Here is a 27945-nt window from a genome sequence, read left to right as displayed (position 1 = left end):
GAACTAGGTATTCATATCATAGGGCCACCAAACTAATCAAGTAAAAACATAGAATTGTCAAAGAGAAGATTTTCATAAACAAGCAGCTCAGAGGTAGAAAAACGACAATACGACTAATGGAAACTAATCGCCCAATACATAGTTTATACAAAATTCTATTCACAGTTTTCAAATAGAATTTCATAATAGTAGTTAAAAGCTAAATAGTATCTGAGAGACTCACAGGCTTTGGGGACAAAGAAGCAGCGTTGAGTGTGACCCATACCAATCAGCGAATGAAGTAGAAGCTGCTGTGAAATAAAATTATCGAAGAAGAAGCCTTGGAAGCAGATCTCTCGAAGTTTAAGCGTACCAGTCTCTATTCTCTTCAGACAATCATCAAATTTGCAGACAGTTTCTGGAGGAAAAAAACACCGCTGGAAATAAGAAAACCCCAGAGAAACTGGGAGGTTCTTAATAAGGCGACCTGCAGCTATCCACTCGGAACAAAAAGCTCATTTCAATAAATCAAAGTGAAATTCTGCAAAGGCCAAATAATTTAAAGTGGAAGTTTTTTTTGGGCTGTCAGCTGCTATTAAACCACTTTCAACGTTAAATTTCTAAAATTTACATTTAAATGTTTCTTAAGAACTATGATCAAAGTCGATAGAAATACTATATTGTCCTTAGTTTTAAACTCATACTCATTTTCCTTCGGATTCTCAAACTCTAATTCAAGTGCAGTTTTATTCTTTCTTCTTGTCAGCGTGAAATACATACTTTAGCAACACAAGTCTCAACTCAGCAAAAGCAATTTGGAGAAATAAAAGCATCAATGACAGTTGATTTTCCCCAAGGGTCTCCAATAAGGTATCCCTGACATTAGCCCCCCACTCAACAAGACAAATAATATTATTTCGAAGTTCTTCCTTAAATTGAATACAGGAAGTGGTTACATCAAAAAGAAACAAAACATTCTCAATTTTAAGAAGTCGGCTCAAATGCAGCATGTTGGTGCCAAACACCATTGAGGTTGGATTGCCACAACCGTACCATCCCGTCCTTTCCTGTTGATGCTAATGTCATACCACCCATGTCCCACTCCATCTCCCACACCTGAAAGTGCAAGTGAAAACATGATTATCAATTACGTACCACCTCTTCCTCATTGTCTAAGGATAATCAAAACAGACAAAATCTTCAAAAAGCAGTTCATGGAATCATACCAACAAAATTCTAGAAACATTTGCAGCCAACTTTCTATGACTGCGAATGTTTTGAATTTATTCTATAAGGTTTCAATGACATGGATTCAAATGAACTCTTCTCTACACCAGGTGTTTCTCTTAAACAATGGATGTTTCGATTTCATCTGCCTTCAGATTTTCAAGAAATATATATAAGGAAACAGGAAGAAGAGAACAGAGAATTTTAAGAGATACCTCGCCATTATGCCCAGAAAGCAGAGCAACTCTTTCTCTTGAGAGCCTTCCATCCATGTCGGGGCTTAATCCAAGATGCCATATTGCAATTCCTCTCTGGGTTGCAACAGCTATTACCTCATATGGCCTAAAAGGTACTTCAACACAATATCACTATTATTAAAACTTATTCAACATGTTTGAAGGATTTTAGCACGTAAAAGAAATGTGTTTATATCAAAACTTGTCATGGTGATCCTTACAAACAGTTATCAGGAATAGCACCAGGAAGTTTGTGACGTGTAAAGAAATTAAAGGACTGCAAGGGAACACTCTCTAGACTATGAGTTGGCTCGGAGGAAAAGCCTCTAAATTTACTGTTCAGATACTCTTTTAGTTCTTGAAAGAAAGGGTAATGTCAATACCATGGATGTTGAGACCTACATCTGAACTCGGGTCAAATGGGACCTTTATATGATAAAGAATTTGGAGATTTGTCTGTTCTATTTTTCCTAACTGTAAGAAATAGAATGCATAGTATAAGTCAGTACATTGTCAAATGTATTTGGCTCTTTGTATCTCTGAAGATCATATATTCCTTTTGGAAATTGCTGCTGGTTGAAAAAGTCGTCTGATGTACTCGTATAAGCATAGAATGCTTCCCAAACATCACCTTTTTCCAAGTATGGATTGTCTTTGTGAAAAGAAAATGGGGTAAGTCAAACAACCTATTCCTCCACTGCTCCTATAAATCTTAGCCATTTTATAGCAAGAGTTCAACATAATATATCATTTCCCCTGGTTAGCACCTTGGCTTTTGAGCACATATCCATCCTATGGAGAAATGCTATCAAAGGAATTTCCCAGGAGCTTCAAATGGAGAAAATCAAAATCTTCAGGGTATATCATCAAGAATTAAAAAAGAAATTTGGAAAGAATTGCATTTTGAAGTCTCCCTTTCAAGCTTTCTTAGAAAAAGTTGTGACGTTGAATGAAGTTCATTTTCTTGATATTGCCAATTAAAGGAACTCGTTTAAATTCCCCAGGCAATTTTCTGTCTAGTGTTCTAGTATTAGTTAGCACTTAACAAAATAGTTTATTAGATTTGTTAAAAGAAAGTGTAAAGTTATATGGGGATATAATTATTTGCTGAATTTTGTGTGTTCTAAAAGTTATAAACACGCCACACATACACCTAGCATAGGTAGTTCCTTTAGAAATTAGTTCATTACCTTCCAATATTTTGTGCCCACGCGACAGCATAAACCTCATCACCTTTCTCAGCAGTCAAAGCCAACTCTGCCACAGGAAGCCATCTGTGATGAGCCTGATCAAATTCCCAAACCTGTGCAGGAAAAATGACATTTAACTGTAGTGTGCAATTTTTATGGTTAATGCAATCATGGAAGACTTCCAGCAAGCTGCGAACACCTAGATGCATCACAATTTTGATTGCAGTGATAAGATATGAAAAACTAGGAATACCTTGGCCGAATTAAGCTGCGGTGTATTGGAACTAAAAGCAATAACAAAGCTTGATTGCTGCTCCCCTCGATGAGGATTCCATGATATACTTGCAGATGAACAAGAAGATTTCCTGACTGTAGAAATGGAATCAATAACATTCTGAAATTCAGCCTGAACCAAAGTAGAGAATAGGAGTCAAAATATTTAATAGCTCATTGTTTACTTGGAATGAAATTCAGCCTAAAACTCAGCGCCCTGCAGATGTTTGCCCATCTGGGCTTCTAGATGAATGCCATAAAAGTTCCCAACCATTCATGACCGTTTCTCTTTTAGACACTTCAAATGTCAATAAAAAGGCCACAGAGAAGGTAAAGGACCAAAAATAAATACTTCCTTCAGAAGAGTTCATGGGCACATGCACACCACACTTTTCTCTCACTTCTTTTTCCTTTTTATAAAGAGACATAAAGTGACGAGGGAGGGAAGATGAAGAACGAGGACAAGTTTGACTTTACAAAATATTCCAAACCTCCAAATTCTCTAAACACAATCTTCAAAACAACAAAATGAAAACTGAAAAGTTTTTCACATAAAAATTCAGGTGATTCCCCAAGAATAGTTGGTAATACTGTTGACTGATGAGGGTTCTGACATAACAGTAGTACAGCAAATAATGGACAATTCACCAAAAAAAGTGCACAAATATCCATATCTAATTATGCAGTAATACATTGTGGAATTTACAGAAGGGAGATACATTAGAACATTGGAATATAGCTGTGAAGTGATTCGATTCATCAGTAGGTTAAAAACATAGATAGTTTTTAATTAAAGGAAATCAAAAATTCAGTTTCCTTTATTATTAAAGAAGAAATCTATTGATTGAAGTCTGACAAAAAGGATTACTAGATATATTTCTTCAGATTGTAAGATCATACAGGAACAAGTTCCATTTTTATTGGATGTCCTCAAGGGCCAATCACACAGGAATAATTTATTCTAACAATAACTTTGGCAGCCAAATAAAATTAGACAATTTGAAAAAATATTAGAAGACTGATCACCTGAAGTTGCCAGTTCTTCAAATTCAAAGGATCCATAAGCTCATAAACTTTTATATAACCATCTGAAAATGCAGCAATCTGAAAGGGGAAAATGTAAAGGGTATTTTTAATGATAAATAAGCTATCATGAACGCAAAATAAAAATGTAAAGAGAATGAAACAACAAGAAAATATTTGAACCATCATAAGTGTATCACTGTTAATTCTACTATCATATTTATATTCAAATAAATCCTTGTAATCATGGAGGGAGAAATGATGATATGTTATGTTTTGACGTCAACAAGAATGAAGTAATTGTATGCATTAAAAATCAATAGGGCTTGCCAAATAGAAAGCACAGGCATCATTCATCTGTAACAGCACTCTGGGATATACATCCAGAAAGGGAATGAGAAGAAGCAACAGAATTTACCATTTTCAGACCAGAGGAGGAATTTCCAAATTGCAAGTCTAGGATTTGAGATGAATTACTTTTGAAGAGTTTGCATAGCTTCCACTGTAGGGGCTGGGCATCTACAAAGCAGAAAAAGGTAATGAATTTACAGAGGTGATTAGAACACTTGAAGAATTTCAGTAAAATAAAGGTCTATGTACCATACTCATTGGCCAAGAGAAGGGGAAGATAGGATGAAAGAAATAGGCAAAACTAATGCAACAATAAAATTTGAGAGGACCCAGGGTCCTCAAAAACCAAACGGTTACCACCTTCAACAACCTCCTCCCACAATGATGAAGTTCCATCTGAACATATGCACGCAACAGAATCACCATACTCCGGAGGTACCCAAACAATCTTGGTAATTGCAACCTCGTGCGCCTACAAAGATGGATCACCCCCTCAGGGGGGAAAATAAAAGAAAGAAAATAGATAAGATTTCAAGGTTATAAATTCATTGAATGATCTTCGTATTAATTTAAGAAAATTCAGAAGAAGAAGAAGAAAAAAAAGCCCATAATATATCACTGGACACGAAACATGTCCTCTTAAAAGACATGATTTAATATCCCCTCTCTCTTGACTCAAGAACACATGGCATTTAGAAAGGTGAGATTATGTGTAAGCAACAGTAAAGTTGAGGTAAGATGATGAAGTTAAATTGAGAGAAATGGAAGTAAAAGAACCTTGAAGTTTGAGGTGGGAGTAAAGGAGGTGGAGGAAGAAGAAGGGTGGGGAGAATCAAAGATGACGAGGGTTCCGTCGGAAGAAGCGGTGGCTAATCTGGTGGAGGAGTAGTTCCAAGCTGAACAGAGGGTGCCTTTGTGAAAGGTCGCCATAGCCTTCTCCATTGTGGAAACTCTCAATTCTTTGTTCGCGCCTTCACCTGCTACAAAAATCGCACTTCTCCTTCTTACTTCAGGGTTTTGTGCCGCATTCTTCTTTTTCACTAAAATTATTTTAAATTACGAAAATACACATATTTTTAATATATCTGTCTCATACTTTACTATATTTAATAAATCCAAATCAACAAAAAAAAAAATTATCTTTTCCATAAAACTTTTGGAGAATTTTCAAACATCCTAAAATCCCTTTGCTCTATTCTTCAATCAAAATCAACTAAAATATTTATAAAATAAATTTATGTTTTAGTCTCTGCACATTAATTCTCCTAACTATAACAAACAACCAAATATTTATTCAGGTTATAAATCGAAAAAGTTTAAATAATTTACCATTTATAAATAAATAAATATTTTATCAAATATTCTATATTTTACTATAAATATAGATTTAGCGTAAAATATTTTTAATGTCAATTAATTAGTGATGAACTAGGTTTTTTATAATCGTATTTTGACCAATTTTTAAGTACCAAAGGAAGAGACTTGAACACATATTTTTTTAGTCTTAGTCACTAATACACATGCATGAACACAACTAGTGGAAGTATATATTTACTTTTAACAATGTATTTTGATCTTAACATCTCTATTTTGTTTGTCAAATTAAGCATTATTGTAAGGCAATATAAATTTTACTAAATCTTAACATATGAAACCTATTTTATTAGTTGAAGATAGATAGGTAAATAAACAATCAATACAACAAGATGTGAAATAATTAGAGATATTTGTATTGATCTCTATGAGATAGGACGCGTGGGTTTTCCTTCCTAATGAATAATTTGATCGGTCAAAAAAGGTACATATAAATAATAAATAATTTGATTGATAACCACTTCGTCGTACTAATAAATTGTCTACGTGAAATTAACTCTGTAAAAAAATGATAAACATTTCTACGTGTAATCGCTACTTCAATTGTTGTATATCGAGAATAGATAACTTTAGTATACCTTCTAGGTTTATATTTTTCTTTTTGTTTGTTTAGTTAAAAGAAACAAAAACATAAAGATGACGATCATATCGTTTAACTCTTTTTCTTTTTGACAATAAGGGAGGAGTCGGAGAGGTGGTTGAACTTTTGAACTTCAAGACTATCAGTATGTCTTAACGCGTCAAGCGGTTTAACATATATTACAACCTTGTAAAACAATAAAAATATCTAAACTATATTATATAACGTTCGTAATAGCTTCTTCCTAATTATGACGTGTAGTGTGCATTGTGTATCGGACGGACATCATTTCAATTGTTTATTTTTAACATTAGTTAAGTATAATTACAAGTTGAAAGAGTCTTTTTAAATTTTGGTGGCATAGTAGAGAATACGACCAAGAAAAATGAAAAGTTTATAGATTAAAGTAGAACACCAGATGATGTAATTGAAAGTAAGCAGTGGTATTAAAATTGAATTAATTAAGTTCAAATTGATCTCAATTAATTTAATCTCTAATTTGGCTAATCAAATTGAGAATGCAAGTAAATTAAACTTGATGTAGATTATTAATATTTCTTAATTTCAACTTGATTCTTCATGAAATCACCTTACCGAACTCTCCATTTGAATGTGAATATAATAACAATTCAAATAAAAGAAAATTAATTGGTTAACTAATTAATTATACTTACAAGGATTCAAATAGTCTAAGTAGAAATCATATATTACTGAAATAAATGTCACTCAAAGGAAATAATTAATAATATAAAATGGGAGCTAGATTAACTTCAAATATATATTTCTCAAAAATTAAACCTTACTTAATTATTTATACGTCAATAAACAGAGAGACAGATTGTGCACATATGTATATAATTGAAAAGAGATTATTTTGGAACAAAAAGGATAGCAAAATTATTTTTTCTTAAAAAAAGTAGATGAGAATTTAAATTAAACTTCAGCAAAGCTTAAGCTGCAAAAGTTATATAATCCCTAAACATTAAAAAGGAAAAGATTACAAGAAAACAAAAAAGCTTAGGAGTACATATGAACACAATAATTATACACATATTAAAACCATATTAATCTCTAATAAACCTAACTATATGTGTATATATATATGATTGATAAATATATAGGGTTTAATTAACGTAGATATGAAAAAAGAAACAACATATTCAAAATATTCAAAGAACACATGAGATGCCAATGGAGTTGGGCGTGAACCTCCCAGAAGCTGTCTTCTTCACCAAAGAGCTAATCTCCGGCGAAAGACCGGCTCCAAGGTCGGCCTCAGGGACTTCGGGAATGGTTGAGAGAGACCCAACTTCATAAAAAACATAAAATCCATCTCTAGGTTGATCTTGAGCACGAAAAATCGGGGTATTGGAATTAGGTTTAGGTCGGAAAAGAGAGCGGAGAATCTTGGAGAAGGACCGAGAGAACTTGGAAGAAGCCTTGGACATAGGCGTCGTCATTGGGACACAAGGGCGGGGCGGTGGTGGGGTCGGGAGTGAAGCTTGGTGGTGGTCGTCGTCGGAGGAGGTGGATAAATGAGGCATGGAGAAAGTTCGTGATGCTATGGCGGAGTCAAGATGTCGTCTGAAGGAATTGAGCTCAAAGGAATCATAGAGAGAGCTTTCACAGTCCCACAAACGAGAGTTGGGCTTGTGATTTTCTTTGGTAATTTGATAAACATTTTTTTCCATTGTTGTTTTTGGAGAGAAATAATAAGAAAGAGGAAACTCTCTCTTTATGAATTTGATGTATATAATTAATTATGTGTGGGAAATTGGTTGGTGAAGTTTGAAAGGGAAATGGGTTTAAAAGCAGAAGTAAAAAAGAAGGGCACTTTTCATTATAGTTCACGGCCATGCTATAATAGCCATATGTATAAACTTCTCTTCTACATATCTTACTCATTAATTCATCTTAATCCCTACTTTTATTGCAATATTTATGGTTTTTCTTTTCATTTAAAACTTATTTTCCCTAAAATAAGCTATTTTTAACCATAAGAAGCTAAAGGTTGGACACACTTCAAATACTATTCTAACTAAATAGTTTGTTTATAATTAGTTCAAAAACTAATAAATTAACCAAAATCATTTTACTAACTTTTTAAACTAATTTGATAAATTAATAAATTAACTCTTTTCTATATATATATATATATTTATTTATTTATTTTTCTCACAATACATGTATGTTTAATTGAAAATGTTAGAAAAAAACAATTAGTTATTCTGTGAACTAAAAAATTAATTGAAAAGAGGTTGTTTTATATATGTACAAGTTGATGAAATCAACAAGAATCTAAAACCATAGCTTTGTGTCCATATAAATTAGAAAGATGTGGTTTTTATGATTGTGCTTTTTCCAATCAAAATTGTTGTCAACAATTTGTTGCATACAAATTTACTAATAGATTATGATAAGAAATATGTGATTTTCTTTAAATTTGGTTTGAATTTGGAAATAACTTAGGATTCTTATTACCATGGGAATGATTATTTTATGGAAAAATTATAACGTAAGGATTTGGAAATGAGGTTGAATATATCATATATCTATTGCTGAAATTTGTGTTGCTTTGACTTGAATATTAATCATAGTTGCATTTAATCTTCAAATAATGATGTGATGAAAGTTGTTGAATTTTTAATATATAAATATATATATAAGAATAAATTTCACACATTCACCGTTATACTTCACTCCACTCTTAACCCATCTTTTGCTCTTAAAGATGTATAATAACCATTTGTTTTTCGAATTTCAATTTTAAGACATTAAATTTCTAAACCCTAATTTACTTAAAGTTTTTTTCATTTTCATTATTTACTTTTTAAAAGAAACTATAAATTGAAATATATATAAATAAATAAATAAAGTAGTTTTTTTTTTAATTCGCCTAACAATTTAACTAATTTTAAGAAAACAAGCCTAACACCAACATAGTTTTTCCAATTATATATATAATGATTTATAAATCATATTATGTGGCAATTTTTTTAGTACGGACAATTGTATAAAGATAAGTTGAACTTTGGATTTGTGGAGAAGAAAATTATGTCAATTATAGTTGAGTTAATTAAGCTAATTTTGAACGTATTTGATAGAAATAAGTTAATTTAAGGAAGGGATATTTGGAAGTATCATAAGAAGAGACAAATTCATGTGAATATATATGTATATTAGTTGTATTTTGTTATCTTAAAAACTCATTAAGATAAGGTTTGGTATTAGGTAAAACTTCATTTTTCAATACACAAACCCAATCCTCAATTTTTGGGACTTTCTGATTAAATGTTTATCCCCATTTTTTCTAACATTATCCCTTTAACTTTAACCATATTATTATTACGTCTTTAATAATCCAACTTCCTACATTAATTACTTTTTCACCAACCCTTTACAAAAAGAAAAACACACCCTTCCTTAGACTTAGATTTTTTAGGTGTAATTTGCATTAATATTATTTTAATTTAGTTTATTTTAGTCCAGTTTTAAAATGTTAATTGTAATCACTTTTTGATGTCATTTATTTACAACCACAAATTTAATACAACCACAATATTCGATAAACTATTTTTTTCAAGTTGTAGCCTTAACTTTTTAAGTTTAGGTTTTGAAATGGGAGAATTAATTTGTTTTATGATATAGATATTTTTGGTTGATTTTATTTTCACACGCTTTGCAATACTTGCAAAAGTGATGTTAACAATTGAATAAGAAAAAATCTTTGCATTCAAATGACCTTGTTGAATACACATTAACAAAATAAATAGATCATAATTACAATTATATATTCTCTCTATCCATTCACGTCATTTCCTTCACCTAATAACTTGTCACAATTCTAAACTTCCTCACCCCTTTTCTAATGTACAACAACAAATCAAGATATTTTCCATCCCTTTGGTTTACATACAATCAAGTTTTATCTAAAGTGAAAAATCCTCACCCTGTTTTAAGGAGATCAAAAGACACGATTTATTTTGGCAAAAATCACACAGTAGAGATGGATTGTAACAATAATGATATGTTACCTAGCTAAGATGCAAATGTTTAATCAACGACATCATTGCTGAAGAGCTTGAACTGTTGGGCATCAAGAACGAGTTTTCTAATAGAAGAGAAAGCGCCCATAAGACCAACTCCGGAGAAGACGAAAATGATGGCGAGATTGATGGAGTAGGTGAGGGAAGATTTAGGAGGGTTGTGAGTGATGTTGTAGAGAAGCATTGGTAAGATGAAATCAAGAGGAATGAAGCCAATAGCTCCCACCACAGCACTAATGTCACCAAAGAAAGGAAGCATTGCAGCAAAGAAACCACACATTATCATATATAATGTACGAAGGATGAGCCTTGGAATTAGATTTCTTTTTGAAAACATTCCTTTCTTTACATCTGCTGATTGCTTCTCCATTATCTCATATGCTACTTGTGAATACACCTGCATACAAATTTTCATATTGCCTTTATTTATTGTTTTTATCACCACATCTAAAATAATAATGTTATATTGATGAAGATGAATTTTAAAAAAATGTAGCTGGTCTAATGTTGTTTTTTTAAAATCCTATCAATTTTGTATTAATAGTTCACGAAAAATGTGAAAAGCACTTAAGAATTCTATTTGTCTAGTTTCAATTGAGATAGCACCACTGATCTAAGTATAGGATAAAACTAGTACAAATGATCCTTATATTTTACTTCTTTGTTTTTATTTGGTTTATAGATTTAAAAATGCTACACATTATTTAGTCTTTAATTTTTTTTGTTTCAGTCTAGTCTTTTTAAATTTAAAATATTAAATTTTACGGTTGAGATTTGAGTTAGGCTAGTCTTCATGTTTAATTTGAAGATTGTAAGTAAATGAAATGTGTATTTATTAAAATAACTATAAAGTCAAAGTTTTAAATTTAATTTTAATAGTGAAATAAATAGTAAAAGCTAAGTAAAACTATTTATGGCCATTGCTCATAAATATTTATGAGTATAGAATATTATATCCGATAAATAATTCATTTTGCTATATTTAAAAATAATTCAAAAAACAATTCTAATTATTTTAAATTATTTGATAAAAAAATTTTATCTAAAAATATATAAATCAATAAAAAAATTCAAATTTTCAAGTGTAAAATTACGCATTTTGAAATTCATACACTAAACTAAAATGGTAAAGTTGAGAACTAAGTGTATAACCTTTTAAAACTCTGAAGACCCAAAACCTAGAAAGGGAAAAAGGTATGTATTTCTTTAGAAAGAAGCATGGATGGTAGATAGAAGAATGATGAGAGAGAGAGAGGAGTGAACTAACCAAGCCAATGGCGAGGAGTTGAAGAAGAACAAAGATGACAGCAAGGCCCAAAATCCAAGTAGGAGCCAGTGAAGGGCCACTGTCCGGCAGCAAGCTTTGAAGAATATTGGATGTGGCCTTGTTTCCAAATACCCAATATCCTGACCCAGCAATTGCATAGAATGTTACAAATATCACACTATAACACATTATAAGTCCTTTCACCATCTTCCCACTTGCCGGAGGAGCTAGAGTTGCCTGTTCACAAATTATTGCCAAACCAAATCTTTTAAATCTAAATCTTATTCACTATTAGATTTAGATTAAATAATTAGGCTCTCGCATATTTTAAATATATACTTATTTTACTTGAATTTCAGGGAGGATTCCGTTCCCGAAAATGGCTGCTAAAATGGAGATGGATGTGAATGCACTGAACGTTCTTGATTTTGGCGATGATTCTAATGTGTATTCCCTTGTTGGAGCCTCTTTACTCCTTGCTTCATTCAATATCAAACAAAAATTAAAGCGATAGTCTATACTGTGTCTTATCGGTTTTTATGCACATCTCGACTAAAAATTAAGAAGTATACCTGCAATAATACAAGCAGCAACAACAAGAAAAGCGTAGCCCAGGCTGAGAAGGAGAGAACCCAGATTGACATGTCTAAGAGAGTGAAAAGTCGGAAGCTGAGACAAAATGATCATCACTCCTGTTACAATTGCTATGAACTCATACAGTTTCATCGATCCATTTGGATTAAGGCTTGAATATAGTATCTGTTCATTTAAGTACACAACAAAACCACATCAATTTTTCTTTCTTCTATTCTCTTCTTTCACCTTGAAAAGATAGAAAAACTTCACGGTCTTTCAAAAGATACATAGTCTTATGATATAAAAACGAAATCAATAAGTAAAAAATAAAAAACAACAATAAAAAAATCAATACATTAATTTACGTGATTCATTCCGAATGTTAACTACATTTTTTAATCAACAAAATAAAGTTTGAATGTCAAACTATAACATTTGAAGTGTGAAATAAAAAATTCAAGACATTAGAATGTACAACAATGCTAGTCAATTAAACTCAGAAATGGTCCAACAGAAAAAAGTGAAGGAAAGAAAAAGGAAGAAAACTCCAATGCCCATGTTCTCATTGGGTCAACATTTCACACTAATTGTCAATTATATTAAAGCAACATTATGATAACAACCATCATTATTATTATTGTCAAAATCAGTGGGTGAAGCTTGTAAGAAATAAAAATGAGATTTGATTTGATTTGATACCATGAGCATGATGATGAAGTATTGTCGAGAGCAATAAAAGATAATAGAGATGGAGAGATATATCAGAGACCTCAAGGCATTGTCCTGCAAGTAAGATTGCTCCAATTCCAACTCCAGTATTGATTGCCGTTTGAATAAATATTACAAAGTAAAACATCCATCCAGATCCTGTCCTCAAAATTATATTTCAATTTTATAGTAATATCAATTTTCATGTTTTTCATATAAATTATCTTTATAAAATTAAGATATAAAAACATAATGATACACCTTAGTATATAAACATATATATAACTAATTAAAAAACTATTATCCAAATTATTCAACTATCATTCAATTAGTGGTTTCTTTACTTTAGCTCACATGACAATACTTCGCAAATTTTAAGTTTTCACACTTTATCCTTTTATTCTTTCAAAATGTAATGATTGAGCCCTCAACTTCAATTTTTATTAAGTTAAAGTAATGCAATTTATTTATTTGATGAGACTAATATTGACATACATACATATGCATATAATCTATACAGTAAAGCAAAGAGATGTACCAAAGCACATTAAACTTGATGGTTCTACTCTTCACTTTTGTATTGTTGAAATTTTAAAAATAAAGTAGAGAGACTGTATTATATTTTGTATAGAGATCTCTCTTTAATCAATTTCAATTTCCATCTCCACAAAATTTTTAGTTTAGTTTCACAGGGATTGAGGATTCTTGCATGGAGAAAAATTTTCATTCTTTATTAATTTAATCTCAACTAAATTGATTTTTTATATATGTTTAAATGGATTATTTTCAATATAGATTTGATTTAAATAAAATAAATTAAAACTTTTCTAATAAAAAAAAATTATCCCAAGCGAAAAATATAATTTAGAAGTCCTAATTTCTAAAATGTTAAAATTTCAATACTACAACATTATCACCAACTTAAATATTACCAACATTTATAAACATAAAGGGCACAAAAGTGGAGCAAGGCAAGGTATCGAAATGTCACGTGGTTAGAATCAGAGGCCTAGTTCATTGACATATCACCATTTAGCCGAGAGAAGGAGAAATCTCTCCCCATTCCCTTCCCATTCTTGATTTCTATCCACATTCAAAGTGGGTCTCCACGAATTAAATGAAAATCTCTAATTATAAAAGCACACTCCTAATAATTGAATAAAAAATCAAAATACATTGACAAAATTAAAAATCAAACATTTCAAAACTAGCTAATGAAAAATAGTGTATTATAAAGGAAGGAAAAATAAGTTATATATAATTTCTAAAAGGTACATGTTTGGAGAAAAGGGAGACATAGAGCTATTAAATAGTAGGCCCTTTTTTCCCTCTCTTGAGACACTATAAACAGTAGGTATAGTATGAGGTTAGGTGTTAAAAATATAATAAATCAGGTCTATAGGGGGGCTGCCTACAAGAAAGAGACAAATGTAAATGTGTGAGATTTGTTTGTGAACCATATACTAAAATATATTTATTTGGAATTTTGTATATGCATAAGAATAAGAAGGGTTTAGTGGGTGTGAATTTGAATTACAAAAATTCAAATTAAAAATATTTTTAAAAATTTTCAAAAGTCCAAACCAAACTAAATTGATCGATCTACTCAACCAAAGCCAATGATCAATTTGTAGTACTTCATAGTTGAGATTAGGTGACAATTTCATTAAAGAAAAAATCAACTCCGACCAAGAAAGCTAACCACTATTTAGGGGTGGGAACACTTACAACCCCAATCATTATGGTATTAAATGTGGTGTATTATATGCATAAAAAGCTTATATATGGAGTATGCATTTCCGCGTGGATTAATGTCTCTCTCTCTTTTTACCCACCAAACCTCATCCCTTTTCCAAATATATAAATATAACTTTGATATTCAACGTTCAAATAATAACATGTCTTTCAAACACTCTTCCATTTCAACTCAATTTATGATACTACGACAAAACCTAGTTGGTACCCTTTTCAACTTTCAAAGTGTTCATATGTTTATTCTCTAAAAATTTTGAAATTTTATTTGTTGTTAAACTGAAAATAAAAAGTATCAAACTGAACTTGTTTTCAGGTATTTGACAATTATTTTTTACACTAAACGCGAGAAGAAGGCTATCACAATTTTTTTAATTAATATCTTCATCCAGACTACATAAATCTTAAAAAATAAAATTTACTATGTAATTGTTCTAGAAAAAACATTGAGTGATTAGTAAAAATTAGGAGAAAAATATTAAGATGATTTATTATTATTGTATACATTATTTTTAAATGGAGAACATATTAGAAAAAAAATAAGTGGGACAACATTCACCAACAAAAATCCAACATATCAATCTCAAAATAAATAAATACAAATCTATAAAAAACTAACATTGTATAAAAAACTAACATTTCGTGGTAAATGTGACACCATGACATATATATTTAAAAGATCTTCTTTATAAAATGACAAAATACATTAAAATATTTACTAAGTTATAACAAAATTTTGAATTCTATCCTTAATATTCTTCTATCATCGTAACATATCTACTATTTTTAAAAATTTCTCTTAAATAAACTTTGGATGAAAATGATATTTAATTTATATATATATACATATAAAAGGAAATATGGACAGAATTAAACTCAATATGCCATAAGTTTATTATTATATAACATGTAGACTAAGCTATTGTATAATATACATATGTGTAGCTTTCACTTTAGCATCATTACTTTCCACTTTCCACAAGTAAATATGAAAACAAATATTGATGTGTTTGCAACTTTTTTAGTCTTTTACGTTTTTAAAGCAGTTAATTTCGCATCACATAATTCAACCTAATTTTCTTAATATGGTTTTAAGTAAAATTATATTAAACAAATGATGCTTTGGCCAGAAAATGCAATGGAGGAATTAATCAATTATTAAAAAGAAGAAAAAAAAAGTTACCCAACACGTCGGCGGCGAGTTCCCGGAATCGGATGTGGCGGCGGCCGGCTTTTTCGCAGTGATCTAAAACCTTCGACATGAGAAAATACGAATAGAAAGTCACAACCGCCATGATCGTCAAGCAGAAAAACCCTAATCCCCAACCTAATCCTCTGAACGCGTACGGCAGCGTTAGAATCGTCGGTCCGACAATCGCCGTCGTCAAATGGAATCCAGCATGCCACCATTCCCCTGTTTAATCGTCAGTCAAAAGAAACTTAATCGATCGATTTACGATAAAATTAGTCTGTTTACGATTTTTCAGAGAATCGAAGAAATAAGTCTGAAAACAGAGACGATGGTGAAACTAATCTGTCCTTTTGGTGAAGTTACCTTTGGATTGGAGGACGAATGCTGCTCCGGCGTCGTTTTGGCGTTCGGTGTCGGTGAATAGGTCGTGGGTGATGGGAGGCTGATTCACCATCGCAAATGTTACCGTCGAGAGGCGGGGGAATCCAGGGCGAGTGGAGAAAGCGAGGTGAAACTGAAAATGAAAGTGCCGGAGTTGGCATTCGTATTTAAAGATGGAATAAGTCAATCACATTATTTTTTTACGTTTCCTTTTTTTCTTTTTTGGCTTGTCATTTATTAACACGTTTTATCTTTTCCAAAGAGATTTCAAAATTCATGATTCAATGTTATTTCTGCACCCATTCAAATTAGATATATATTCATATTTAGAACCAAAAAACACTCTTTTATTTTATATTCCTTATATACTTAATTTCAATTAAAATTATTTTAAACTACAAAACTCTTATTTCAACTCTAATATATATTTTCTTCAAAACAGTTGTGTTGATTATTTATTAGTTGAAGAAAAAAAATTACTTGTTTTTGGTCAGGTTTGATTACTTACTCAATCCCTCAAACCTTAATTCACCAATCTTCTTTTTCTATTTTCATAACGGTTTCCTAATAATTAAAACAAATATTAGTTGTCACTTTCATTTGGATAAATTTTATTATCTACCTAATTTCATACTTAGTTTAAAACAAAACATTTAGAACAAAATTTAAACTATTTACCCATCACAAAAAAAAAAAAAAAAACTAATAACAAATATCTACTAAGTTTGATTTTGTTAAATATTTTACCCATTATGTCACTTTTTACTCCTTAAATAAATTCATATTAGTAAACGACAACGATTCTTTCTTTCTTTGATATTCGTAGATATAAAGCTACAAAGCACGATACGATATTTTGAGTTTCTTAAATCTTTGAATTTTGAGAATTAGAAAACGCTTGCTTGTGGTTAAATATTGAAAATAGAAAAAATTGCATATTAAGGGTGCACATGACAAAAAAAACGAAATGTGTGCTTATAAGCTCAACGTAGTGACCATGAAACTAATGATGTATAGTATTTTATTAGCTTTAAGTAGCTATCGGATCTCTATTAAAATATAGATATTTAGATATGTTTTAGATAAGTATATACACAAGTAGGTATAGGTATATGTCAAATATAACATAGTTTGATTAAAATTTATACATATTAATATCGAAGTAGGTGATTCGAATCCCTAAATCTTTATTGTATACTAAAATAGTACTTTAGAAGATAAGAACAACACTATCATGATTAATTTATCTAAATCATAATTTGGTAATTTATAGAGTTTTTTTTTTTTTAACTATGAAAGTATTTTAATTATATACTCAAATATATTTTAGAATCGAATTGAGAATACTTTTTGAGTTATTGAGATTAAAACAAAACCATATTTAGTTGGATTTTTGAATATTTAATCAACTAAACATATTCCTGCATTTCCTATTAAAATATTTTTGTAACACTTTAAGAAAATATATTTTAAATTTAGGATTTTTTAAAAAAGTTATTTAAGAAAAACATTATGAAAGGGCAGAGATCCAAAACTTTTCACTTTCAAAGAATGAGATGCCTCACATGTCTGTATTCCATTTTAGGTTTTACTAAATAATCATTTTAGTTTTTTTTATTAATCTAAAACTAAATATATTAATGTTTTATTTGTCTAATTTTAGTTTCTTATTTTCAATAAAATTATAAATTAATCCATGTAATTAATTTACTATTATTTTAAAAAATAATTCACTTTCAATTTATTTTTAAAAAAATAGATAAAATATAAACAAAATAATGTTTTAAATAAAATTAGCATATATATATATATATACTATACAAATAACAAATAAAATTTTGTTATATTTATAAATAAGTTTGTTTAATTTTCTACGTTCAAAACCATATCAAAGAAACATGAACAAAATTTAATATTAGTTAAAGAAAAATATTCTTAAATTGGACAAATACAATATATAAAATAAAATGGAACAACTCAAAATCTATAAACTACAATTTACTTTATTCTCTAAGAATAAAATTCTCAGTTTTTGTATACACTTTTCTAGCCAGCGCAAGTTTGAAAACTATTCTCTCTTTTTCTTTAAACATGTATTTATTATTTCAATAACAAATAGTGTTTACCAAAACATAGGTTAGTAAATATGATTAATTCACCCACGCTTGAATTTAAAAGAAAATGTGTATAATTTGTTAGAAATTAAAACTTTTGTATTCAACAAATCAATACGAAGAAAATTATAGGATCTTTCAAAAACACAAAACAATTATAGAACAATTTTGACAATTTTTTGAAAAACTATAGTTTAAATTTGAACTTTCAAAATCTAAACAATTTTTTCAATAACTATTTGGTAAATATCATTTAAATTTGACTATTTTTTATTTGGTATTGAATTTTTAAAAAAGTTTTTTTTAAAAATTGTGGAATAAAAAGAGAGAAAAAGACCGAAAAGAGGAAAATAAAAATCGAATGGGAGAAGAAAGAATGACAGCTTATGATTTAACTATTTTGAGGGTTAGTTATATGTATTAAAATTAACTAAAATTATATTATAATATAAAAAGTGACATAAGTTAGTTTTAATAACAGAAAATAAAATGATATCAAAAATAAAATTTTATAATCTACGACCAATTAAGCATGTAATATTTAATCAACATATTAAAGATAACCTTTGTCAACTTCATTGGTATAATTATATATTAATAATAATGATAGAAAAGGTCAAATGAAAGAAATAATCATTTACATAAACGAACAAATTTATCCCAAAAAGGAGAAATAAATAATGATTTAGTGCTTTTCTTTTTATTCGTAAAGTTAATGTGTAAATGGTAAAAATATGCTCCAACAGTCCTAAGATCGAACACTTCGCTTAAAAAAGAATTAAATTAGGCTAATTGAGATAAGTTTTGAAGTAAATTTAATCCCTCTGAGTGTATTCCAAATATATATATATTGACCACTGGGTTATAGAATCAGAGGTTTCTCATTAGAATTTAAGCGATACATTCGGGAAAAGAGAACCAAGATTAGCAGCGACTAATCAAAAGCAGTCATTGTTAAGGACTGTTCAAACAACACTTGAACAGCGAAGAAAAACTAATCTACTAACTCTTCTCTTGATCATCATCATCACCTTTCATTTCAGCAACACTTTTGTTGTACTCCTCAACTTCCTTCTTGTAACCTTCCATGGCTTCTGCAGCTTTGTCATTCCATATTTTTCTCTCCTCTTCACTTAGTTCCTATTAACCCCAAAACCAAATCACAAGAACGGAACCAATCATTTATCAGAAACATAACCCAGAAATGAAATTTTTCTCAGAAGAAATATTTGAATCAAAAGTCCATCAAACCTTCCATTTCACTGATATCAGTGCATTCACTGTAGAGTTGCTAACTCCAGGCTTCTCCTCCATTACACTTTTCCTTGCTTCTTTACTGTAAATAACACAATAATCAAGTTAAGTAAATGAAATTCTCCAATTCCATTTCTTCTGGTTAATGAAGGGGTGTTTTGTTATTGTTGAACCTGAACAAGATGTAGGAGGATGCAGGCTTCTTAGGCTTGTTAGGATCGACAGGATTTTTCCCTTCCTTCTTCTTCTTCTGGCGCTCCTCCTTCGATTTCTTTATAATAGTCTCGGTTTTTTCTTTCTTTTTTAGCAATAGTAAAGCCTCATGTTTCTGAACCTTCATTTGCTCTTCCTCTTCTTTCTTCAGAATTGCTGCTTCCTCCTCCTTTTTCTGCTCGTAAATTTCCATTTCCTGCATGTATTTTTCCTTGTTCTTCTTTGCCATCTGCATACGTTCAAGAGTTAGTATTGAATATTGATCTTGAATGAAAATTTGGTGAATAATATTTCATTTTTGGAGTGTTTTCTTCAATGAATCCTCACCTCTTCGTAAGGACCTTTCTGCTCCTCTGTCATGTTCTTCCACTCCTCTCCTGCTATCTTTGCTAGCTGAATGAGGAAAACAGTGGACAAAATTAGACTACAAAAGCAAATTAATTCTACCATTGACAAACACAGAGAAATCCCAATTCGAAAAGCTGTTAATCTAACAACCTCAACAACATTCTTGTTTTCAGCAACAAGAGATGCACGCCTCTCATTTGAGAAGAGAAAGAATGCAGACATGGGCTGTTTTGGCTTCAATGGATCTTTCTCTTTCCTAAAGGGCATTTTATCGAACATTAGTAATGCACTAGAAAATTTCCCAAGTGTTTTTAAGCTAACACAGAGCAAATATGGTTCTTACTTCTTTTTCTTGTTCTCCTTCTCTGCTTCCTCTTTGAATTGAAGGTATTGCTCAAGCAGCTCCATAGCCGTCTTCTGCTTCTGCTCTTCTTCTAACAACTTCATGGCCTCACTCTCACGCTTCTCTTTAGAAGTGATTCGCAAATAGGTTTCTTTTTCAGCTTGGTACTTCTCCTCATATGGCTTCTTCTCCTCTGCTGAAATAGTCTTCCATTTAGCCCCCAAAATGTTTGAGGTTTCCTTGAAATCTGCCTCTGGATTCTCCTTCTTGATCTGCATCGGAGGACACAAAGCCACAAATGTGAATTTCAGAAGTTGTTATTTAACAATTTAATATTAATCTTCATCGTAATCAAGAACTATCAGCAGTTTTTTAATCTACCTCGTTCCACTGATCTTTGCACCATAAGATGTAAGGGGGTGCCGGCCTCTTCTTTTCCGCGCATTTCTTTTTCTCTTTCTTATCTTGTTCTTTGTCTTTGAAAATTTGAATCATAGGAAAGTTCTGATTAAGAATGAAAAGAATTTCATCAATCTGAAATGAAAAACCCTAAACAGATCTTCCATCTATATCAAACAGAATTGCAACAATTCATGTTCCTTTCTACTCAGTAAGTAGTGAAAACCATAAAGAAAAAGACACGAGATTAAGAAACGAACCATAGTAGGTTTGAACTCCTTTAACTTCTGCAATTTCTTCAATTCGATCTGGAGTTTTTCCTGTTCTTTATCCCTCGTTTTAAGCTCTTCATCCTTCTGTTTAAGCATCTCATCTTTCTCTTTCAACAGCTCCTCAGTCTTCTCCTTATCGAGCTTCAACTGCTGAAGCATATCCTGCATTTCCTGCAAATCTTTATCAAAGGATTGGTTCGCCGGCTGCTTCTTTGCTGCGGCTTTGGATTTCGGTTTCTTAGCAGAAGTTTGATTCTGAGAGAGGATCTCTCCTTCCGATGGTGCTGTAACTTTCGGAACCATGGATTGAGATTGTGGTACCTCCGGTGAAGAGTTTTTGTCCTTCAAAGCCTTCCGGCTGTTTCTTGGTTTCTTTGTGGGTCCGGCAGGTGCACCGGTAACGGGAGGTTGAAGAGTGGTGGAATCGGCCATTGGAGAGAAAATGAGAAATGAAAGAAAGAAGAAAGAGAGGTTTGAACTCTGAAGTTGTGATGTGAAAAGAAATGAAGGGAAGAGAGAGGGTTTTATAAAGGAGGGAAAGAAGATGAACGGTCGGATTTGTTTGTTTTCGAAATTCAAATGAGTTAAAGGAGATTGAGGACTTCGTTTGAAATCCGGAGTCTCAAATGCATTTGACCGTTGGAGCCTTTTAATTTTTTTTATTAAAAAAAATATTTTAGATTTAGAAGAAATGTATATTTCTTTTAAACGTAAATGGTAATAAATTAATTGTGTTTAGAAAGTTGGATTAGAAATATTATTTTTTTTTTCTTTTTTCCCCTTTCAATTCACAATCAATTATCACAAGTAATCTCTTTTCTTGGTCTAATTGTTAAAATACACACAATTGAAAATCTTAAAAAGAAAATAAAAATGATTGAAGATAAAAGTATATTCAATTTTACTCATACAAAACGTTCATAATAGGCCTAAAAAGATATCTATGCAAATTTTAGCATAGCGTGCTAATTAGGTAATTTATGTTGATTGCACCGTCTAACTTGTATTGTTTTTTTTACTCTTGCATTACAAAAATGAGAACGATTTGGTAAATTAAATGTATGAAATTTGTTTATTAGGACTGGAATATGATTTTCTTTTTTAAAAAATAATTTTTGCTCGTGCAGTCAATTTGTGTATTACATTTAGAATATCAATTAAAAAACAAAAGTATAATTTATTCGCACGTAACAATCCAATATTAAAAAAGATTGAAAATGGACATCGTCTTTTGCAAAAACATATTTACAAAAAATAATATGATTTTTTCGCAATCCTTCCATTCATAACTATTAACTATTTTCCTCCCCCAAATGCTCCTTGGATGTTTATTACTAGGAAGGTAGTTGAAAACACAGGTCAATAGCAACAACCAAAAAGAATAAAAACATACCAAACATCTAACATCTCATAAACGGAAAAATTCCCTACAACACAAAAGCTTCCTCTAATTTATTGTCACATCAATACACTTTTATAAAGTGGTCCTCGATAAGGTAGAGTCCATTTATATTTGTGAAATAATTTTGTAATGCAAATAAATAGAGTATGACACACCTGTAATACTAAAAAATTTCTTGAACATAACAGATATTCCAAGTTATTCTAACAACTACATTAATCTTGTTCCTTGTACATGGATGAGAAATGCTAGCTAACATTTGAACTCCACCCCCCCAATTAAAAAATACAGATAAATACGACCCTCTTACAAACTTCAAGTTTATATATGAACAAACAATCTCACAATTCAGAAAGAATCTAAAGCAAATAATCTTGAGTTCCGTAAAGCAAAAGGTATAGGTGCATGTAAGCCATCAACCCCACTGATTTAATGTACAAGGGTCTCGTTGCATCGGGTTATTTTACAAGAAATTGAAGCTGCATCCATATCTGAAGGAAGATTTCCAAAACTTAAGTCCTTGTGTGAGTGTATCACTTGAGTGTTCTTGGTACTTTCATGCCAAACCCATGTTTTACCTTCTCAATGCTGTTGTCAAAAGAATGTTCAAGGTCAAATGTCTTTCTAGGTGCTACTCAAAACAAATATGGTATATCGTTTTCGATCTCATTTCTTTTTTCTTTTCTTTTTTTTCTTTCAAAAGTTAAGGAACTGAGATCAACCTCGTCAAACTAACTTCTAAGTTCAGTTTATGAAAGTTTAAGCAAACAAATAGAAGCTTTTAATAAGCAGTAGAACTTACGTTGGGGCAAGTTTTCCCAGGTTATACAACACTTTTCCAGAGTCTTCATCTATAACTCTTCCCGAAATGTCGATTCTATACAATTTATTTGTAGTAGTAGGCAACCCTCTGCTAGAAAGCAACTCCAAATCCCTTTTATGAAGCTCTCTCCCATTGACAAAGATTCCAGTGTTTCCAGCAGCACAGTTCCTTGACATTGGATAGGTGAACTCGTCGATAAATGGCTGAATCACGAGCAGAGAAGAGGTTAGTTGATTAATGTAATCGAACACTTCAAGCTATTAATCCATAGAAAAGAAACTAGAAATCAACCAGAAACTCACAGGAATAATTCCAAGACATGGATGGCCCATTACACCCCAGAATCCAGCTTGGTAATCATACCTGGCAACCACAATTAAAGAAGGAAAGCACAATGTGATGTCAGAAATTTTATTGATATAAGACTTCATTTGTATGAATTGAAAAATAAAGACGAAGAAAGAACACAAGATCTACGTGGAAATCATAGTACGGAGAGAAAAATCACAACATATACGTTTCTTGTTATTTTCTGATAACCATAGAGGTATAAAAGAGGGAAATTTATCCGCAACATGAGCCTAGTTAAAAGAATAAAAAAAATAGAGCAAAGTAAATCAATTTAACCACCCATCCCACTATTTGTAAGAGTATGCATAGATCCTCTTTTGGCATTTTAAAAGAGAACATTTGTTCAACGTAAATCATTTTAACAACTGATCTTTTTGGGGGTCAAATTTATGAAGATGAGGAATGCATACAAGAATTAGTTTGAGAAAGAAACTTACCAATAATCTCCAGGAAGAATGGGTCCAGCATGCTTTTCAGCCTTTTTAACTATATGAGCTGGTAAAGGCTGGCCATTAACCGAAACAGTAGGCCTTCCATTATCCGTAATTTCACTTGATCTTGAAAAATCTCTCAAGTTGTTTCTACTGAGACCCACAAAGAAGGTTTCAGATTCTTGATTGCTTTTGATCTTGCTTTGATCTTCTTCTCCTTCTTCTCCTTCTTCTCCTTCTTCTTCTTCTTCTTCTTTGTTTATTTCCACAGAATCATGAGAAACATGAATGTTTGCATAATCATCAAACGAGACGTCTAACTCACTTGGTTCGGTGACATCATCTACCATAACTTTCTGCTTATCTTCAGTTCCTTCTCTGTGTTCGCTAGGTTTATCATGAGAAGGGTTGTCAGAATTCTCCACGGAACTTATTACAGATGGTGTATCTTTCAAAGGCAGGTCATCAGAGTCAGAGAGATTTTTGGGATCACAATTAATAGTTGGGGACTCTTTTTCCTTGGAAGAAATGGGAGATGAAGTTACCTCCTCCTGTGGTTTAGCGCAATTTGAATCCTGGTCGTCAGAGGGCTTGTTGTGGTCGGTATCGATCACTTTAAGACTAGAATTATCAGAACTTTCTATGGAGCTGGTAGCATTGACAACGCTTTTGGGGGAACTATCATTAGGAGAAACTTCAGTAGGCTTGGTTTCTGCTGGAACGCTAATAACAAGCTTTCTATTTTCTACTTTTACGATAATGACAACCGAACAAGCACCACACTGTAGTTTCTGCCAATCCACCTCCAACCTGTAAAGTTTTCTTGGCAATTTCAGTAACTCCAAGCAACTAGAACATACAATGAATGGAGCACCGCCAGCAATTGCATCTCGAGATTTTCCATTTCTCTGGAAAACTGCAGCCGTTCTTGGTTGAACAAGACCAAAACCATCAATCTCTGAATCAAGCTCGCTAGGTTGTCTAGAGTGTGGAAGTGTGTCTTGAGATGGAAAACGGCCAGCACACGGCAGATTGGAAGCCATGAGTCCAACTGAAACAGGAGTTTCATTATGATACGTGCTAGATTTTATTGGCTCTTTCGGATTACTTACGTTGCTTGCAGGGGAATTTGGTGGCCCTTGCCTGTTCCTTTTGCCGCATTGTGAACAAGAGCAGGCAGGATGGTGAAAAAAAACATCTTCGTCATGCAATGGAGAAAGAGGATCTTGTTTGAAATCCATGACGCTTTCTGGATAGTGTTGTCGTGGAGGATACTGATGGGCTGGCTGATGGTTAGTCTTCCTTATCATTTGCTCCTGAAACTCATCCTCGTACAATGGCATATCTTTCACAACATGCCTCGGAGGATGTAAGAAATCCTCACCATTTCTTTGATGATGACCTGTTGCTGGAAAGGTTCCACTTCCCCGACCGAAGTACTGAGGGTCGTGGTTATGCTGTGGGTTCTTTGTCGAAGATCGCATTGGGACATTGTAACCAGCTCGACTGTAATATGGGTCAACTGGAGCTCTATCAGCAACAACTCTTGGTCTATCTCCCACATCACAGGACTTAATAATTTCGGCTTTCAACTCATCCAACCTCCTTAGGAGTTCAGCTCGATTTGGGTCAAAGCCTTCTATAGGACCTTCATAGTTCCGATTAGGCTCGGGATGGCCATAATACACATTCAAGTTAGAACTTGAAGGTCTGTCACCAGGATAGCGGAAATTTGGAGCTCCTTTTCCATGAGCACCAGCCATAGAGTTTCCAGAATACCCTGCGAATGCATCTCTTTCAACTCTATGATGCTCAAAAGTAGCTCGGGTTCTTGCTGCTCCAGTAGGATTACGATAAGGTGCTTTACTTGGAGAATCAGAATCATAAATATTCATGTCTTGTTCAATATTATACCGTCGAACCCAATTCTCGATACGTTGTTCTGAAAATTGACTGTGCGTTTCTTCAACCGAACCAATTTCTTTATCTCCAAGCCTCTGCATAGGCCAAACTCCCTTAGTTTCCTTCCCAATTTTTCTCTCATAGTCATCTATATCCTCTCTATCACTTGTTCTAATCGGACTGTTGCTGAAGACAGTCCTTCTGGACCTCATGACTCTCTCATTTACAGTTGGCTCCATGCTTGGACTGCCCCGCTCAGAGTCAGAAACACCACCTAAGCTGCTACCTCCTTGTTCTGAGAAATTCTCATATTTCTCACTGCTCCCAAAATCCCTTTTCTCATTAAAGAGAACTTTACTCTTTGCTGCACCATCAAAATTGTGATAAAAATTTAAATTCGCTCAATTGCTCACTCAAAAGGGCAAAACAAAGGTCAAATTATAAATTCAGTGCTTGGACTTCAATGTGGTTTAAATGACAACATGACATAAATTGGGCAAATAGCATAAACGGCTAAAAATTTCATCTCTTGACTTTTACTTCTATTTATAGAATTAATTAATTTCTCAGCAGCCAAATAAACAAGAGAGAATCATACCTTTAAGAACAATACCACATCCACCACACTGATAAACAGAAAGTCCAGAAGGTTCAGGCAAGAGATTCTGGCATCTAGGACAACGAACTACTCGAACTTTCTGCGCAGTAGCCATAAATTCAGAACCCAAAATGAAGATCAAACAAAGAAACTCTTGCAACCCATCAAAGAAAAAGAATCAATCAAACAAATCCCAAAACCCAAAATCAAGGAGAAAAACTCTTGAAACCCATCAAAGAAACATAAACCCCCACGAAAAGGAATCAAAGCTTTTCCCACTAAAATAACAGAGAAACCCACCCACCAAAATGATAAACCCATAAAAAGTTTCAACGCAGAGAAATAGAATCCATACAGTTTCCAAGAGAGAGAGAGCAATTGAATTGGAAGTGATCAGTTGGAATTGGTAATAACGAGGAGATTAGAAAGAAGGGAAGGATGATTGATTGAGAAAAATGGGCATGAAGATGCCGACAGGGTTATCTCAAATGCTCACAACTTGGACTGTGAAAGGGAAGACATTGAATTGAAGAGAGGAGAGAAAGAAGAAAACGGTATCGTTTAGAGAAGAAGGAGGGCATCGTTTTCTATGAAAATCTCCCGCGTTGTGTAATAAAGGAGGATGGGCCAAGTCAGAGACTCAGAGGGAGAGACCAATACATACAAAATCCAAATGTATAACAACTTAATTTCGTTGACCAAACACACACAGTCCCTATTCAATTTGCCAATTATACCCTCCATCAAGACGTGGAGAGCAACCTATTCATATTGTATTAATGCCACCCTCCCCTTTTCCTTCATGCTTGAAAATGATACACAACCTCTTTGCTTTTCCTCCTATCTATTCTTATTTGCTTAATATATTGTAATATTGTACATAATCAAAATTAATGGACTAGGTTTTATTCTTGACTTTTCTTTTAACCTTTTTTCCAAGAAGAATAAATCATTAGAATGCCTCTCTTAAGACTTTAAATTTTGAAAGTTTTCATTCAATTATATTATAGAATAACCAGACTTTTTTGTTTTCTTTTTTTCCGCGTTGTTGATTCAAAATAGTCAACGTTCTAGAGGATGTGGTAAATAGTGTACTTGAATGATGGGGTTAATGTGATAAATTTTAATATTAACAATCAGATTAATAACAATACTTTAAAAGATATAATAACATTTTGTTAAATTAGATAGAAATTAAGTCGTCAACTCAATTCTTTTATTTAACTCTACCTTCAATTGTTTAAATATCTTGTAAGTAATTCATTTAGGACCGTTCGATTCAAAAAAAATAAGTCTGTGATTATGACAAATATTTACAACACTCACTGGACATTGTTGCC

The 27945-nt window shown here is 32.0% G+C and overlaps 5 protein-coding genes across 6 annotated transcripts; all 5 read right to left on the bottom strand.

Annotated features, from left to right (window-relative positions):
- Positions 1 to 692: 692 nt before the first annotated feature.
- LOC101204248 (protein SEH1) lies at positions 693 to 5320 on the bottom strand. The gene is made up of 8 exons (XM_004149704.3): positions 5057 to 5320; positions 4640 to 4751; positions 4347 to 4447; positions 3932 to 4009; positions 2886 to 3038; positions 2633 to 2745; positions 1422 to 1548; positions 693 to 1095 (listed from the first exon to the last, which is right to left on the bottom strand). Exons 1-8 carry the CDS (start codon positions 5219 to 5221, stop codon positions 964 to 966), a joined length of 981 nt encoding a protein of 326 aa, XP_004149752.1. The 5' UTR covers positions 5222 to 5320; the 3' UTR covers positions 693 to 963.
- A 2082-nt stretch (positions 5321 to 7402) lies between these two features.
- LOC105435347 lies at positions 7403 to 7924 on the bottom strand. Its single transcript, XM_011656039.1, has one exon. The coding sequence runs from the start codon at positions 7922 to 7924 to the stop codon at positions 7403 to 7405; it is 522 nt and encodes a 173-aa protein (XP_011654341.1).
- Positions 7925 to 9942: 2018 nt separating this feature from the next.
- On the bottom strand, positions 9943 to 16382 carry LOC101204492 (probable GABA transporter 2). The gene is made up of 7 exons (XM_004149705.3): positions 16138 to 16382; positions 15766 to 15996; positions 12892 to 12989; positions 12119 to 12305; positions 11895 to 12025; positions 11547 to 11783; positions 9943 to 10676 (listed from the first exon to the last, which is right to left on the bottom strand). Exons 1-7 carry the CDS (start codon positions 16226 to 16228, stop codon positions 10287 to 10289), a joined length of 1365 nt encoding a protein of 454 aa, XP_004149753.1. The 5' UTR covers positions 16229 to 16382; the 3' UTR covers positions 9943 to 10286.
- Positions 16383 to 19061: 2679 nt separating this feature from the next.
- Positions 19062 to 21604, bottom strand: LOC101204736 (high mobility group B protein 6). The gene is made up of 8 exons (XM_004149706.3): positions 21087 to 21604; positions 20809 to 20931; positions 20428 to 20699; positions 20235 to 20340; positions 20064 to 20129; positions 19697 to 19965; positions 19521 to 19605; positions 19062 to 19409 (listed from the first exon to the last, which is right to left on the bottom strand). The coding sequence occupies exons 1-8, from the start codon at positions 21528 to 21530 to the stop codon at positions 19272 to 19274; spliced, it is 1503 nt and encodes a 500-aa protein (XP_004149754.1). The 5' UTR covers positions 21531 to 21604; the 3' UTR covers positions 19062 to 19271.
- Positions 21605 to 22658: 1054 nt separating this feature from the next.
- On the bottom strand, positions 22659 to 27228 carry LOC101207125 (protein ENHANCED DISEASE RESISTANCE 4). Of its 2 annotated transcripts, XM_011654910.2 has the most exons (6): positions 26961 to 27228; positions 26606 to 26705; positions 24112 to 26371; positions 23626 to 23686; positions 23303 to 23526; positions 22659 to 23088 (listed from the first exon to the last, which is right to left on the bottom strand). In XM_011654910.2, the coding sequence occupies exons 3-6, from the start codon at positions 26244 to 26246 to the stop codon at positions 23034 to 23036; spliced, it is 2475 nt and encodes an 824-aa protein (XP_011653212.2). In that variant the 5' UTR covers positions 26247 to 26371; positions 26606 to 26705; positions 26961 to 27228; the 3' UTR covers positions 22659 to 23033. The 2 variants fall into 2 exon arrangements, with proteins under 2 accessions (XP_011653212.2, XP_011653210.2); XM_011654908.2 differs by lacking the exon at positions 26961 to 27228 and having other exon boundaries at positions 26606 to 26931.
- Positions 27229 to 27945: the final 717 nt, after the last annotated feature.

This window comes from Cucumis sativus, chromosome 4 (genome assembly GCF_000004075.3).
Source record: "Cucumis sativus cultivar 9930 chromosome 4, Cucumber_9930_V3, whole genome shotgun sequence".
NCBI classification, from domain to species: domain Eukaryota; kingdom Viridiplantae; phylum Streptophyta; class Magnoliopsida; order Cucurbitales; family Cucurbitaceae; genus Cucumis; species Cucumis sativus.
This window is presented reverse-complemented; position numbering and strand designations above follow the sequence as displayed.

What these genes read in the sequence shown, in the direction of transcription:
- LOC101204248 (XM_004149704.3), bottom strand. Translation starts at nt 5,221, where the DNA reads ATGGAGAAGGCTATGGCGACCTTTCACAAAGGCACCCTCTGTTCAGCT. An exon ending in TGAAGAACTGGCAACTTCAG is followed by an intron (nt 3,039 to 3,931) that starts GTGATCAGTCTT and finishes ACTTTGGTTCAG; the next exon opens with GCTGAATTTCAGAATGTTAT. An exon ending in TTTCTGGGCATAATGGCGAG is followed by an intron (nt 1,096 to 1,421) that starts GTATCTCTTAAA and finishes TTGCACTTTCAG; the next exon opens with GTGTGGGAGATGGAGTGGGA.
- LOC105435347 (XM_011656039.1), bottom strand. Translation starts at nt 7,924, where the DNA reads ATGGAAAAAAATGTTTATCAAATTACCAAAGAAAATCACAAGCCCAAC.
- LOC101204492 (XM_004149705.3), bottom strand. Translation starts at nt 16,228, where the DNA reads ATGGTGAATCAGCCTCCCATCACCCACGACCTATTCACCGACACCGAA. An exon ending in ACTCGCCGCCGACGTGTTGG is followed by an intron (nt 12,990 to 15,765) that starts GTAACTTTTTTT and finishes TTTTGAGGACAG; the next exon opens with GATCTGGATGGATGTTTTAC. An exon ending in TGCTGCTTGTATTATTGCAG is followed by an intron (nt 12,026 to 12,118) that starts GTATACTTCTTA and finishes TATTGAATGAAG; the next exon opens with CAAGGAGTAAAGAGGCTCCA.
- LOC101204736 (XM_004149706.3), bottom strand. Translation starts at nt 21,530, where the DNA reads ATGGCCGATTCCACCACTCTTCAACCTCCCGTTACCGGTGCACCTGCC. An exon ending in AGGAGTTCAAACCTACTATG is followed by an intron (nt 20,932 to 21,086) that starts GTTCGTTTCTTA and finishes ATTCTTAATCAG; the next exon opens with AACTTTCCTATGATTCAAAT. An exon ending in TGATATCAGTGAAATGGAAG is followed by an intron (nt 19,410 to 19,520) that starts GTTTGATGGACT and finishes TGGGGTTAATAG; the next exon opens with GAACTAAGTGAAGAGGAGAG.
- LOC101207125 (XM_011654908.2), bottom strand. Translation starts at nt 26,720, where the DNA reads ATGGCTACTGCGCAGAAAGTTCGAGTAGTTCGTTGTCCTAGATGCCAG. An exon ending in ATTCTTCCTGGAGATTATTG is followed by an intron (nt 23,687 to 24,111) that starts GTAAGTTTCTTT and finishes TGTGGTTGCCAG; the next exon opens with GTATGATTACCAAGCTGGAT. An exon ending in CATGTCTTGGAATTATTCCT is followed by an intron (nt 23,527 to 23,625) that starts GTGAGTTTCTGG and finishes CTCGTGATTCAG; the next exon opens with CCATTTATCGACGAGTTCAC.